General features: G+C 52.2%; 1 protein-coding gene across 3 annotated transcripts; it reads left to right on the top strand.

Moving 5' to 3' along the window:
* Window positions 1–3,337: 3,337 nt before the first annotated feature.
* TUBD1 (tubulin delta 1) lies at window positions 3,338–13,663 on the top strand. Of its 3 annotated transcripts, none has more exons than XM_061562128.1 (10): window positions 3,338–3,483; window positions 3,726–3,885; window positions 5,835–6,075; window positions 6,657–6,807; window positions 7,500–7,716; window positions 8,227–8,479; window positions 9,292–9,459; window positions 9,769–9,843; window positions 11,855–12,038; window positions 12,465–13,663. In XM_061562128.1, the coding sequence occupies exons 3-10, from the start codon at window positions 5,907–5,909 to the stop codon at window positions 12,565–12,567; spliced, it is 1,320 nt and encodes a 439-aa protein (XP_061418112.1). In that variant the 5' UTR covers window positions 3,338–3,483; window positions 3,726–3,885; window positions 5,835–5,906; the 3' UTR covers window positions 12,568–13,663. The 3 variants fall into 3 exon arrangements, with proteins under 3 accessions (XP_061418112.1, XP_061418114.1, XP_061418115.1); XM_061562130.1 differs by having other exon boundaries at window positions 9,292–9,435; window positions 12,465–13,662; XM_061562131.1 differs by lacking the exon at window positions 9,769–9,843 and having other exon boundaries at window positions 9,292–9,435.
* Window positions 13,664–13,680: the final 17 nt, after the last annotated feature.

Raw genomic sequence — 13,680 nt, 5'->3', positions numbered from 1 at the left:
GATGAACACAGGCCCGAATGCCCAGCAACAAACATTCCGAGTGAAGGTGCAACAGATGTGAGTCATTACGTTTCTTGAATAGAATAACGTTTGTGTGCATGTGGAGAAAGAGACGGTGGCAGGGAAATAAAAAAGTGAGCAGCAGTGATTTTGACTTGCCGCGTGTTCGGTGCAGATAGTCCTCTATGCGAGTGTCCGAATAAATAAAGGAAGTTCACAGGAGCAGTAACTGTTGCAGCGGCAATCGAAGGGTGGCGAGGCACTGACGAGGCTTCTCAGCGGTCTGCCGTATCGGTTTTCGACGCATCGACAACGAAACGCGCACTCTGCGTGCGAAACACTCATCAGCCCGAAGCAATACGCGAAGCCAGCAATTCCTGAAGAACTGCCATGTGTCGTCATCTAGCCTCAATACACCTTCAATAAATTGAGCAAATGCGACGAACCAACAGGCAGCAGCAGCGAGACAGCTGTGGACGGCTTCGTCCATATTAGGACTCATCAGTACAACGCAGTCACCAATGCCAACTGCTGCCAAGTCCACCTCTGGGAACCTCATACATAGGCAGCCCACTTTATATACCTTACGCAGAGCCAGAAACTCGCCAAGGTTACACCTGGAACAAACGTCCCCTGCACGTCAACACATTCAGCCTCACTCTACATTTTTCGTGTTTCCCGTTAAGCCTCTCACTTATTTTCTCTTGCTCACCCCAACTCCTCCTCATCCCTTCCCCATCACTAACTGCATCCCTCTTTAACGCGTCGTGGGCTTTCGCGATCAATGTTATTCGTAAGAAAGGTTTTTTTTTTGGGGGGGGGTAGATCGCGTAAATATAAACGTGTTGTTCACCCACCACCACAATTTTGGCACAGCTTCATCGCCCGATGAAGCTCGTTGTAATTACCAGCGAAACGTCGGACAGGGCTCTAATTGTACATGTTGTGGGGGTTACTCTCCAGCACACCGGTGTGCTGAATTGGCGCATTTTGTTTGTGACAAACCTTACTAATTGGCCGTGTCGGGTGGTGGTGGGTGAACGACACATTTGTATTTCCGCAATGGAACCACAAAAACAATTTTATTATGAATACGCCCCCTCTTTCCAAACTTCCCGCACCTCCGATTAGCACGGTTGGGCTACGTATGGTGCGAAAGAAGTTCAACATGCACGCCTGCATACCCGTTCATCACACTCACTCATCATTGACCACTCATTGTCACTCTCATCATCGTTCAATTCAAGCATCGTCATATCCATCACGCACTGCCATCATAAACTCATCTCATCGTCACACTACTCTGCTGTACACATAGTTAATTCTCTGTCTAAATTTAGATAAGATGATACACTGGAAATCTGCGTGAGATTAATGCATGAAAAACAAGAATCGCTTTATTACCATTCCTAGCAATAAAATAGGTGTGAAGATGTTTGAACACCAAACAGAAACCTTTCGCAAGGAACTGCTGGTCTGCATTAACCACGGTACTTGTGTTGAACATGCGAACAAACACGTGGCACTGATAATAACTTACGCGTTGTCTTTGAAACGGATTGCCCTCCACCAGAGACACAGCCTTTCCAAAAGGCGCCCTAATAAATATTGCTTAAGGGCACGTTGTACATTCGAACTAGTTTTATTAACAGTACAAAGGCCAATTCAACTTATCAGAGGGCATCTTTAGCTCGGCTTGAGCACTCAGAAGTATCTGAGATGAACGATTTTCGGAGACCTCTGAAGAGAGAGCGCGTTACTGCCCCCACGTGGGGCGTTCTGGAAGCGATGCTGCCCATGCATCTTCACTCCAATTCTTCACACACTGGGCAAAAGCGAATGTTGATGTTGGGAGAGAGAAGGCAACTCTGAAATTCCGAATGTATAGACTTCTTCTTCTGTCTTACGGCTGCTGATGTAGATGCAGAGACGCCAACAACCACAATCATTGAGGTGGTCAAGGCCAGGTAACAACCGCGTCAGTAGTAGTAGTGTAGTAGTAGTGTAGTCGTAGTGGTGTAGGTAGTGTAGTAGTGGTGTAGTAGTAGTGTAGTAGTGTAGGTAGTGTAGTAGTAGTGTAGTAGTAGTGGTGTAGGTAGTGTAGTAGTAGTGTAGTAGTGTAGGTAGTGTAGTAGTAGTGTAGTAGTAGTGGTGTAGTAGTAATAGTGGTGTAGTAGTAGTGTAGGTGTAGTAGTAGTGTAGGTAGTGTAGTAGTAGTGGTGTAGGTAGTGTAGTAGTAGTGTAGTGGTGTAGTAGTAATGTAGTAGTAGTGTAGTAGTAGTGGTGTAGTAGTAGTAGTGTAGTAGTAGTCGTGTATCATCATCACCATCATCGCTGGTTTGTGCAGTGGCTGCGGGTTAAGGGGTGGACCACACGGATCAGCTTCGTGATAAATCAACCCCCAAGGGGGTCTTCGAGAGTGAAAATGCCTGACTCGGGTCAACTGTGACCAATCAGCCCACCAGGGGCGGATAAAGTGAGGTTCGTTTTGAGATCGGAGGGAGCCGTCGTGTCCCGGTGTGCGACACCGGGCTTGCAATCCAGGGGTTGCCGGGTCGGTTCGATCTCCCGGCTCGGCAGTTAAAGCAACGTGCGAAATCCAGCACAGGTTGACACAGATCTCTGTTCTGTCGACACGTCCAGTATGTAATAAAATATATAGACCGCACACGTGATTTGTGTCCATCAGTCTAGCAGTGGATTTACAGACCGAGCACTCATCGGCAGAGGTTAAAGAATTTGGCAAGACGGTGGGGAGGAAATACGATTTACACAGATTTTTTTTTTAAAGAAGCTATTAGGGCGAGAATTGGATAATTATTTGTTTAACTTTCCTTTACTCCTATCGTCTCTTTGTCGTTCTCACCCTGTGCCCCTACTGGACATCCGTTTAAAAGAGCTTTATAGCTCATCGGATTCCTTCTGCAGTATAATTGCAGATTCAGATTTTCGGTCTCCCCCCCCCCCCACAAAGTGGGCAGTGACGTCATTCCATACGATGACGTCACCTGCTCGTTGCCAGAACGGTGACATCACCACTAAGGAGACCTTGTGTAGTGACGTCACACGTGGCGGGGGGGGGGTCAAGGCTCGCTTGCGTAGTGACGTCACGTCACGCGCAGGGCGGGTCATGGCGCTTGTGTAGTGACGTCATGTCACGCGAGCGGGGGAAGCAGTCGTGGCGCGCTTGTGTAGTGACGTCACGTCACGCGAGCGGGGGGAGTCATGGCGCGCTTGCGTAGTGACGTCATGTCACGCGCAGGGCTGGTCATGGTGCGCTTGCGTAGTGACGTCATGTCACGCGCAGGGCTGGTCATGGTGCGCTTGCGTAGTGACGTCATGTCACGCGCGGGGCGTGTCGTGGCGCGCTTTGAAATGAAGTGGCGGTAACTACTGTACGCGTACAGTGCCTTCGTTCGTCACTCCACTGCTGGATGAGGCATGCGTCGGGTGTGGGTCGCGCATCTCACAAACAGCGACCAGGTGAGACCCGTAAAGGCGCATTGCAAACCCGCCGCCAATGCACCGTTGCACACAAGCATCAGCGCTGGTTGCTATGCAGTACTGTACTACTACAGTACTGCATAGCAACAGTGGTTGCGTCTCTTACCGCGATGACACTTTTGGTTTACGCGCAGTTCTGTGAGAAGGTTGTTCTCGAGGCGGCAGTGTTTGCTTTCATTCATTGTCTGCGCAAACTTTGTCGATTCGACTTTGAATGCCAGGGCTCTTACGCCGGAGGCTCGTTTGACCATACTTCACCACACTGGTCACTGCGCGCCCCCATGGTGTGACCGGCTCCTCGGATGGACGCCGCTCGTCAGCTGACCCGACAGCCGCGGCCAAAGACTCCAAAGGCGCCGTCTCGCCGGCTTCGTAAGCTTCGTAAGTTTATTGAGCTGACCACTGCCTCACCCCCCACCCCCCACCGCTCCAAATCGTGTTCGCTTCGATCGATGATTTTCTTCACTCACGTGCAGAGAGGTGAGAGGGGTGGGGGGGGCTGTCGTCGATAAGAAGACATCGTCGGTGTGAGGGGGGCCGCCACTCCGTTTGAAATTGTTGTGGTGGAGCGGGGTGGGGGTGACAGCACTAAAGGCCACCAGGGGCCTCACTGAAGGCCACCAGGGGCCACACTAAAGGCCACCAAGGGCCACACTAAAGGTCACCAGGGGCCACACTAAAGGCCACCAAGGGCCACACTAAAGGTCACCAGGGGCCACACTAAAGGCCACCAGGGCCACACTAAAGGTCACCAGGGGCCACACTAAAGGCCACCAAGGGCCTCACTAAAGGTCACCAGGGGCCACACTAAAGGCCCAGGGCCACACTAAAGGTCACCAGGGGCCACACTAAAGGCCACCAGGGGCCACACTAAAGGTCACCAGGGGCCGCACTAAAGGTCACCAGATGGCAGCACTAAAGGTCACCAGAGGCCACACTAAAGGCCACCAGGGGCCACACTAAAGGTCACCAGGGGCCGCACTAAAGGTCACCAGGGGCCACACTAAAGGTCACCAGGGGCCACACTAAAGACCACCAGGGGCCACACTAAAGGCCACCAGGGGCCTCACTAAAGGTCACCAGGGGCCTCACTGAAGGCCACCAGGGGCCACACTAAAGGTCACCAGGGGCCGCACTAAAGGCCACCAGGGGCCACACTAAAGACCACCAGGGGCCACACTAAAGGCCACCAGGGGCCACACTAAAGGTCACCAGGGGCCTCACTGAAGGCCACCAGGGGCCACACTAAAGGTCACCAGGGGCCGCACTAAAGGCCACCAGGGGCCACACTAAAGGTCACCAGGGGCCGCCAGTGGCCCGTGGGTCTCACAGTGAATAAGAACACAGCGTTTGGTAGTGAGCCATGGCTTCTGTAAACATACACCACCCCCACACTAATTCGCATACCAGTCAACCCCTTATCAGTGCCTACCTTATTACAGACCAGCTCAGACTTTATTGGTCATCCCGTGCCCTTATAAATATAAAATTTCATCCTACAAAGTCCTATCACAAGGGAGAAACACAAACAAATAGACCAAAAACTAAATGTGCCCGTATTGAAGCGGCCGTACTCCGTATGGACCTGAAAACTCAATTTCCCTGTACAAGAATATGGAGTAAACCATATGGGTTGACGGGTTGGGATTCGGGAGTCAAACTCGCACCACATGGCAAGCCAGATGTGTTCCCGTCACAACTCGCACTCGCTCGTCGGCAGTCAGTGCTATCATAGGACTCCACTTATCCGCGGTGATGTGGGGGACCAATATCGCGGATACTATTAATCTGCGGGGTTATCTGCCACGTAACTCCTTATCCGCGAAACACAAATCGTGGCAAAGAGGAGTCCTCAAAGTAATGCCGCTGCAATTATGCACTCAATGCATTGTCGCAGATTTAAGGTTTGTAAAATGACATTGACATTTTTTATGGACGTATATGAAGGAGACATTGCTGAGTTACTGTTACCAGGGTTAGTATGTCATATTGTGACGATCGTGGGATTATCGCTAGAATCCAATTCGTTTGAATGCACACGCAGCAGTCACCATTGACATGAATGGAGATTGTGTTAACGATTTCTTGAGGCTGTCAAATAATTCCCATTCCTATGTCTCTCTTTAGATGAATAGGATGCAGCCTAAGCATCCACGGGGAGAACACGCAAACTCAAAATTATCAGGGGTCAGGGTCGGTATCGAACCCACGACCTCCTGTATATCAGGCGAGGTAGTTAACATCTCCTTGCCACAATTCTATCAATTTGTGCGTCCTCCTACATCTCCACATCACTCTCGCTTCCCTTTTCCTCATCCCCCTGCCCCTAGGTGCGGCGGATCCACATCTCAGCCTGCGAATTTCTCAGGGCTGCCTCTGGCCCCGCAACCTCAAGAGGGCCAATGTCGGTGGTCGCCCTCCAGCTGGGCCAGTGCGGGAACCAGCTGGGCAGCACGTGGTTTGATGCACTGATTCATGACGTGCGCCCCGCTCCGGGGCCGCCGAGAAACGACGATGCGTGCTACCGGGAGGCGGCGTTGGAGCGATACTTCCACAGCCCAGCCGGATCCGGTACCCAGTCCCTTGGGACCTTGACATCTTTCACCCCCTCCCAACTGTGGGTCATGGGCCCCAGTTTTTTAAAGAGTTGGTCTGGATACATCTCGCCACGGTGGCTAGGAGATGTTAACTACCTCACCTGGTATGAAGGAGGTTGTGGGTTCCATCCCGACCCTGACGATGCCTGTTGTATAATTGGAGTTTACGTGTCTCTCTCTCATCATCATCACGGTGGCTAGGAGATGTTAACTACCTCGCCTGGTGTGCAGGTGGTCGTGGGTTCCATCCCGACCCTGACGATGCCTGTTGTATATTTGGAGTTTGCGTGTCTCTCTCTCTCCGTCTCCCTGTGGTCGTGTCAACTTTTCTCCGGGTCCTCCGGTGTTTTTCCCTCCACTTTTAGAATCAACATCACACGTTTAGATTATTTGGCTGCTATAAATGTCCACGTGATGATAAGCCACTTCGTTGAGCTATCATCTGTGGCCAGGTCACTTACCTGCTAAAATAAAAAAAATAGTTTTTAGTTTAGCAATTGGCTGCGTTACCAGTTGATGTTTGTGAAGCGAAGTGGGGCGTCCTGCCACTCGCAGGACTCCCCGAGGCACGGGCCGTGCTGGTGGACATGGAGAGGAAGGTGGTGGCACGCAGCGTGGCCATGGCGGCACGTTCGGGAGAGTGGCGCTACGCCGATGGGGCAGCCGTTTGCCGGACCAGCGGCTCCGCCAACAACTGGGCGTACGGGTGAGTGAGGTGGTGGCCCTGCTTTACACGCTTCATCATCATCATCATCATTGTCGTCATTATCAGAATGTTAAAGTCGACGGAGGCCGTTGTATCTACTCAGATGGTGGCAGCGCTGTAGGTCGCGGCGAGTTCCAAGCCGGTGTCTTAGGTGAATGTCGTCGCATTGTGTGTGTCCTTCCCGTTGTGCGTCTAATGCTCAATCACCTACACAGTTGACCACTCGATTGTCCATCAGCAGAGCGTCCTAAATGCGGATTGACCGTGCTTGTGACAAAAATAATTAAGTCTTTCTACGCCACACCGGTTTAATGATTCGCTGCTCCTCACTCGTCATGGGACTTCTATTGGGATAGCAGGATTGATGTACTGTACACGGATATTTTACATTATTATTTTCATTCGATACATTTACCGTACAAGTTATATTTAACACGAGAAAGTATTAATAACATTTTATATTCAAATCACTTCCTGTTTGGCGTTTGGCTTGACGTAAGGTAACGTGTAACAAAAGGAGGGGGATGTCATATTACAAACCGTGAACTGAACCCATTTCAGATTGCGTATCGCATATTTGCCGATGGGGGGTATTCTCAAGACCACAATCCCCCCCCCCTTCCTCCCCACCGATGCACAAGGGTTTGCTGTGTAAACAAACACACACACACTGTTGTCTGCATTGTGTGCAGCTTTGCAGGGCCGGGCGAGCACTGCCTGTCGGAGGCAATGGAGAGCGTGCGGGCGCAGGTGGAGCGCTGTGACCGCCTCTCGGGCTTCCTGGCGATGATGAGCGTCGCGGGCGGCACGGGCTCGGGCCTGGGCACGAGGCTGTGCATTCGGCTGCGCGACGCCTACCCCAAGGCCGGCCTCCTCAACCACCTCACCTGGCCGTACAGCACCGGGGAGGTCGGGCCGCGGCGCACGGCGTGGCCGCAGCTGTTTGTTTATTGTTGTCCCCCGCTCACCGCACCTCCTTGTGATCACTGTTTCATTGCTTTCATGGCTTTATTTTGGTGATTTCGAAAAGTGTATTGGTTTAGCCATGTTTGTTTGTTGTAGTACAGAGTTAGACTGATGGCCTTAATCTAAGTTGTCTTGTGGTTGTTGTTGTTTGACTTGCATCCCACTGGGATTTTTGCACAGAGCGTTGGTGTACGGTGCTTTTTCTGCAATATTTTGCTGTCTTTTCTTGGATTTTTTGTTTGCACTCAGTCACATATTCACTTTAAGATGTTTTTTTGTTCATGTTTTTGTTTTTTGTTTGTTGCTGTTGCACCCGATTCAAGAGCCGAATGGCTCACAGGGCTATACCTAATACATGAACTTGCAACTTGTGCCAGGAGTGGCCTGAGCAAGCGTTCGTCAGGCTGCTTCTTGACCTCTTCACCTCCTCCCCCCTCCCCCCGCCCCCGACAGGTGATTGTGCAGAACTACAACGCGGTGCTGACTCTGGCCCACTTGCACGGCTGCTCGGACGCGCTGCTCGTGCAGCAGAACGATCGCACGCACCGCGTCTGCGCGCAGCTCCTGCGCCGGCCGGCCGTCTCCTTCTCGCACCTCAACGCGGTGGTGGCCGCTCAGCTGGCGGGTGCCCTGCTGCCCGCACGCGTCCGCCGGGGTCCTCCCGCCGGTGGGCCCACGGCCGGCGCCTACCTCCACGACCAGCTCGGTGAGGCGGGACGCGGGGAGGAGGGACAACGCAGGCGAATCAGGCGAAGCGTGCGTTCGTGAGTGAGTGCATGAGTGAATGAGTGCGTGAGTGAATGAGTGAATGCGTGATTGAGTGAGTGATTGCGTGAGTGTGTGAGTACGTGCATGAGTGCGTGAGTGAATGCGTGCGTGAGTGAATGCGTGATTGAGTGAGTGATTGCGCGAGTGTGTGAGTGCCTGCATGAGTGCGTGAGTGAATGCGTGAGTGAATGCGTGATTGAGTGAGTGATTGCGCGAGTGTGTGAGTGATTGCGCGAGTGTGTGAGTGAATGTGTGAGTGCATGTGTGCGTGTGCTTTGTTGCGAGCGGCATGGTGAAGCCCAGGGCTTTACTTCAGCCAGGTTACAGGCACCCACATCTCCGATTTTCCCGCACCTTGGTACGCTGCCAAAGAAGTTCAACATACATACATTTGCGGATGCACGGAGGTTGCGTGTTCGGGTGCCTGTCATTTCTTCCCCCTTTTGTGTCGCCCTCTGCGGTCATCACCCTGTGTGTGTGCTTTCATTGTACCATTGGTGGAGCTGCAGCGTTAGCGGTCAGTGTGTTGCGCTACGGACCTGGCGACCCGAGTTCGATTCCCGCTCGTGACCAATAACAGTGACGATTATCTGAACCGGTCCTGAGCCTTTCCTGGGTCAACTCTGCCTCAAACGGAGTACCTGGTGCGATGTGTAAAACATCATCACTGGGGAGACAGAGGTGGCCGGCACTTGCCCCAACAGCCTGTCAAAGGCTACACGGCGGATCTTTGTCTTTCGTGTCTCTCAGGCGAGCTGCTGCAGGCGTTGGTGCCGCACCCTGAGCTGAAGCTGCTCTCCCTGCACGCGGTTCCCCAGCTGCCCGAGTCCTCGCGCGACTTCACGCGCTACGACTGGAAGGGCCTTCTCTCGGAGCTGCACAGAGAGACCCAGAGTAAAGTCCCAACTCCGCCTACGTGTGCGTGTGCGTGTAGGCGCGTGTACGTAACGCGCACGAACCCGGACGACCCGAGTTCCATTTCCGCTCACTGCCAAACACCAGTGACGATTATCTGAACAGGTCATGGGCCTCCCCTAGGTCGACACAGCCTCAAATGAGTACCTGGTGCTACGTGTGCCGGGCGTGGTGCTGGCCACCCGCCCCCTCGTGTGCCGTGCCAGCCTTCATAGGTGCTCGCTAACAGCACTTGTCCCTACAAGCCTATTAAAGGTTATACGGGTGATCTGTCTTTGTAGTTGACTCACCGAGTCCTCTGCTGCGTTGCAGGCCCTGCCCCACCTCCGACCTCTCTTGCCCGTCTGCTGGTGCTGAGAGGGCCAGATGCTCACTCTGCGCCGCTTGGTGAGTTGTTTTGGTGCTCGGTTACAGAAGAGTTTGTCTCTTGCTCAAGAGCTACTGTTATACTTAACTATTCATGTGCCCATTGAACCACTGTTCATCAGAAAAAACTTTCATTACATTGAATTAACACCATGCCCCGTGGTGTTGTTACACACAGTCTCCAACCCCCGTTAACTCTTTGTCTCTGGCCTCTCTGTTTACGCACTTACATGAAATAGGGCCCATTCCTAAAACGTCACGCCGCCGGCGATTTCTATTGCGTTTGTATCTCTAAGGCCACAGTGTCGTTGACAGGTGTGTGGAGTTTGTTGTTGTTCTGGCACATGCTGCTGCTACTGCAGCGCGAGCCGTGCAACACACGACTGCAAACCACCCCACGAACTTCGCTTGTTAACCACCACTGCAGCGTCTTCCCTGGAGAGCTCGTACACGGTCCCGTACGTACACGGTCCCGCACGTACACGGTCCCGCACGTACACGGTCCCGCACGTACACGGTCCCGCACGTACACGGTCCCGCACGCACACGGTCCCGCACGCACACGGTCCCGCACGCACACGGTCCCGCACGCACACGGTCCCGCACGTACCCAGCGGCGACCTCTCCCACCGTCCACTGCGTTTCCACGAGGATCTGTACTTGGGCCCAGTGCTGTACTGTGGCCCCAGCCATGCTGGGCCCGTCCCGAGCCGTGCTGAGCCCTGTCTCCACAAAGCAACGTGTACAGGTAGTCCTCTACTTACGATGGAGATGCGTTACGACGACCCCACCGTAAGTTAAAAATAGTCGAAGATGGCCTAGCCTACCCAGGAGTCTTAAAGAATGGTGATAATTTAGCAAAACAGAGCAATTTACAGTACCGTACTGTATAAACTTTATACTGTATGTATTTATGAATTGCAATACTGTATTGCACAGTAAGATGTAAAGTAAAAAAAAACAAGGTAAATTCTTAGCCTACCTATATGAACTGCAACTTCACACAAAGCGGGAGATGCGTACATCCCGGCAGCGTCCCAACGTACAGTGTCGTACCTCGTACGCTGCTGCGTTTGCCTGCCGCGCGAAATTTTTAATATTTTACAATTTTGTCGTATCGCTATCGCCATCGTAAGATCAAAATATCTTAAGTCGGAGCATCATAACTCAGGGACTATCTGTATATAGGTGTCGTATACAAGTGTGTTTGTGTATGTACATTAGGGAGCGGTAGTGGTAGCGATTATCACGCTGTGCTACGAACCGGGCGACCCGAGTTCGATTCCCACTCATGGCCAACACCAGTGACGATTATCTCAACTGGTCCTGGGCCTCTCCTAGGTCGACTCAGCCTCAAATGAGTACCTTGTGCGGTTATGTAAACATCGTGGCCAGGCGTGATGCTGGCCACCCACCCCCTCGTGTGCCGTGTCGGCCTTCATAGGTTCTACTCGCGAACAGCACTTGCCCCTGCAGTCTATTAAGGCTATACGCGAGTTCTTTGTCTTTGTAATGAAGTATACACACACACACAAGCTTGCGACGTACGTCTATAGCTCTCCCTAACTTTGTTGAGCTATCGTTTGTGACCAGGTTGCTTCTGAAAAATAAGTTCATACTTATCAGTGGACCTTGTCTGGTAGGACGGGGATGGTTTAGTTTTCATACTCTTAGGTTTTTTCAGGTAAAGTCACATAGGTAAAAATAAATAATAAAAATAATAGAAATAATAATTGTATTTCTATTATATTTATTTTTACCTACGTGACTTTACCGAAAAAACCTAAGAGTATGAATCCTTGCAGTCACGAAAGCTTCAAATCTAGGATGGTTTAGTTTTATTTGTATGTGTTTGGCTAACTCGTTTATCTGTCCCATACTTCGCACTCCTATCGTGTTTTGTACTGTTTGTTGTTGTAACGTTCTGACCCGCCCCTACTGGGCACCTGTGAAAAAGAGCTTTATAGCTCATCGGATTCCTCCTGCAGTACAAACACACATTTCCGATTCTGCCGGCGCTGCGTGGCGCTAGGCGAGCTGGCGGCAGGCGGCTCGCTGTGCCGCTGGGTGCCACCCGAGGCGGCGTTGACGGTGTGGAGCGAGCGGCGCGCGCCCACCGGCTACGGCAAGTCGGCCACGCTGCTCGCCAACGACACGGCCGTGATCTCCCCCGTCGAGCACGCCGTCTCCAAGGCCTGGCGCATGTTCGTGTCCAGGTAAACCGCATCGGCTTCCTGGCCGCAACGGCAGAAGCAACCGTATCGAATTTCCGCTCGCACATCCTAGCGGCGTTTTCTGTTGGCGTTTTGCCGAGCCAGAATCGAGGCCGGTCTGCCCTGGCCTCACAAGATGGCATCTGTGTCTGGCTCTTGGGTTCACGCGTGCCGTACGCGTGTAAGGCACAACGGCGCGCGTCACCCGCACGCATCACCCGCACGCCTCACCCGCACGCGTCTTGACGAGGCGTCCCTTACACCCTTGAGAACTAATTTCTTTAGCACACCTTTTTGTTTAGTTTGTTGTCCTTCCCCCGCACCTCCGATCAGCACCGTTCAACGTACGTACAAACAAACAAACATAAATACCCGTGTTTGTGCGGTAATTGTCGTGAAGTGCGTTTAACAATGTGAACATCTTTTCAGGGCGTACGTCCACCAGTACACGCACCACGGCGTGTCGGAGGAGGACTTCCTCGACAGCTTCACCCTGCTGGAGCAGGTCATAGCCAGCTACCGGCAGCTGTAGCTGGGACGCGGCTGAGTTACCGACAGCTGCAGCTGGGACGTGGCCGTCATGGAGGGGGGGGGGGGTGGAGCAGGGGGGCTGAGCCGTCGACATGGCGGATCTCATCGACGGCGCTTCCGATCTGCGATCCACGTGTTCCGGCCACAGGCGTCGCACGCAAGCGGGGAAATCCGTCAGTGCGCTGTCGCCTGCCCCCCCGCCCCCCAGCTCCCCTCGCCCCCTCCCGGTGTTTTACCGGCTCGGCGCGATGCTCTTCGAACCGAACCTCGTTGCTCAACTCATGAACCAAGGGCGGTTCGACTCCCACTGGGCCGTGCAAATGCAGCAGTCGTCGGAATTTCCGTTGAACTCTGCTTGGAGTTTAATGTTGCCCTTCCCCCGCACCTCCGATTAGCACGGTTGGCTACGTAAGGTGCGAAAGAAGTTGATCCAAACACCATGCATTCGTTTGTGTAGCTCTGAAACTCGAGCGTTCCATTGAACACCTTCCCACACATTGCCGAACCTGGCCACGTTGGCGAGATGTTAACTACCTCGCCTGCTATATAGGAGGTCGTTGGTTCAATCATGACCGATACACCTGTATATTTGGAGTTTGAATTCTCTCTCCCCGTGGTCGCATGGATTTTTCTCCAGGTCCTCCGCTTTTTCCCACCACATTTAGAATCAACATCACCACGCGTTTAGAGAGTAATTATCCGCTATGCATTTCCACGCGATGATAAGCCACTTCGTTGAGCTATCATTTGTGATAGCCAGTTAATAGAATCCTGTTAAGTGAATTTGTACAAATGTTTTTTTATATATTTGAAGAGATGTAATTATTTATTGAACACGAAGCTTTCGCGACCGATGTGATTACATCCGTTTATTTTGGGTTGCACCGTGTGGATATTCAGTGATCTCTCAAATTCAAGTAACAAAATTGTCATCGTTTTGCTTGGTTGTCAACAGTCCTGTACAAGCTGCAAAGCCAAGTCGAGTGGCACATTTCCCCCCATGACAACCTGATTTGATTGCCACTTCCACGATCGAACCCAAAAGCAACGAATTATGAACCGCTAGAGACGTAATCGGTGACATCACAATAAAATAAATTGTGTTAAATACCTG

This window comes from Lethenteron reissneri, chromosome 28, assembly GCF_015708825.2.
Source record: "Lethenteron reissneri isolate LAM-NWPU_2019-01 chromosome 28, ASM1570882v1, whole genome shotgun sequence".
Taxonomy (NCBI): domain Eukaryota; kingdom Metazoa; phylum Chordata; class Hyperoartia; order Petromyzontiformes; family Petromyzontidae; genus Lethenteron; species Lethenteron reissneri.
Note: the sequence above shows the minus strand (reverse complement) of the source record. Positions and strands in the feature narration are given on the sequence as shown.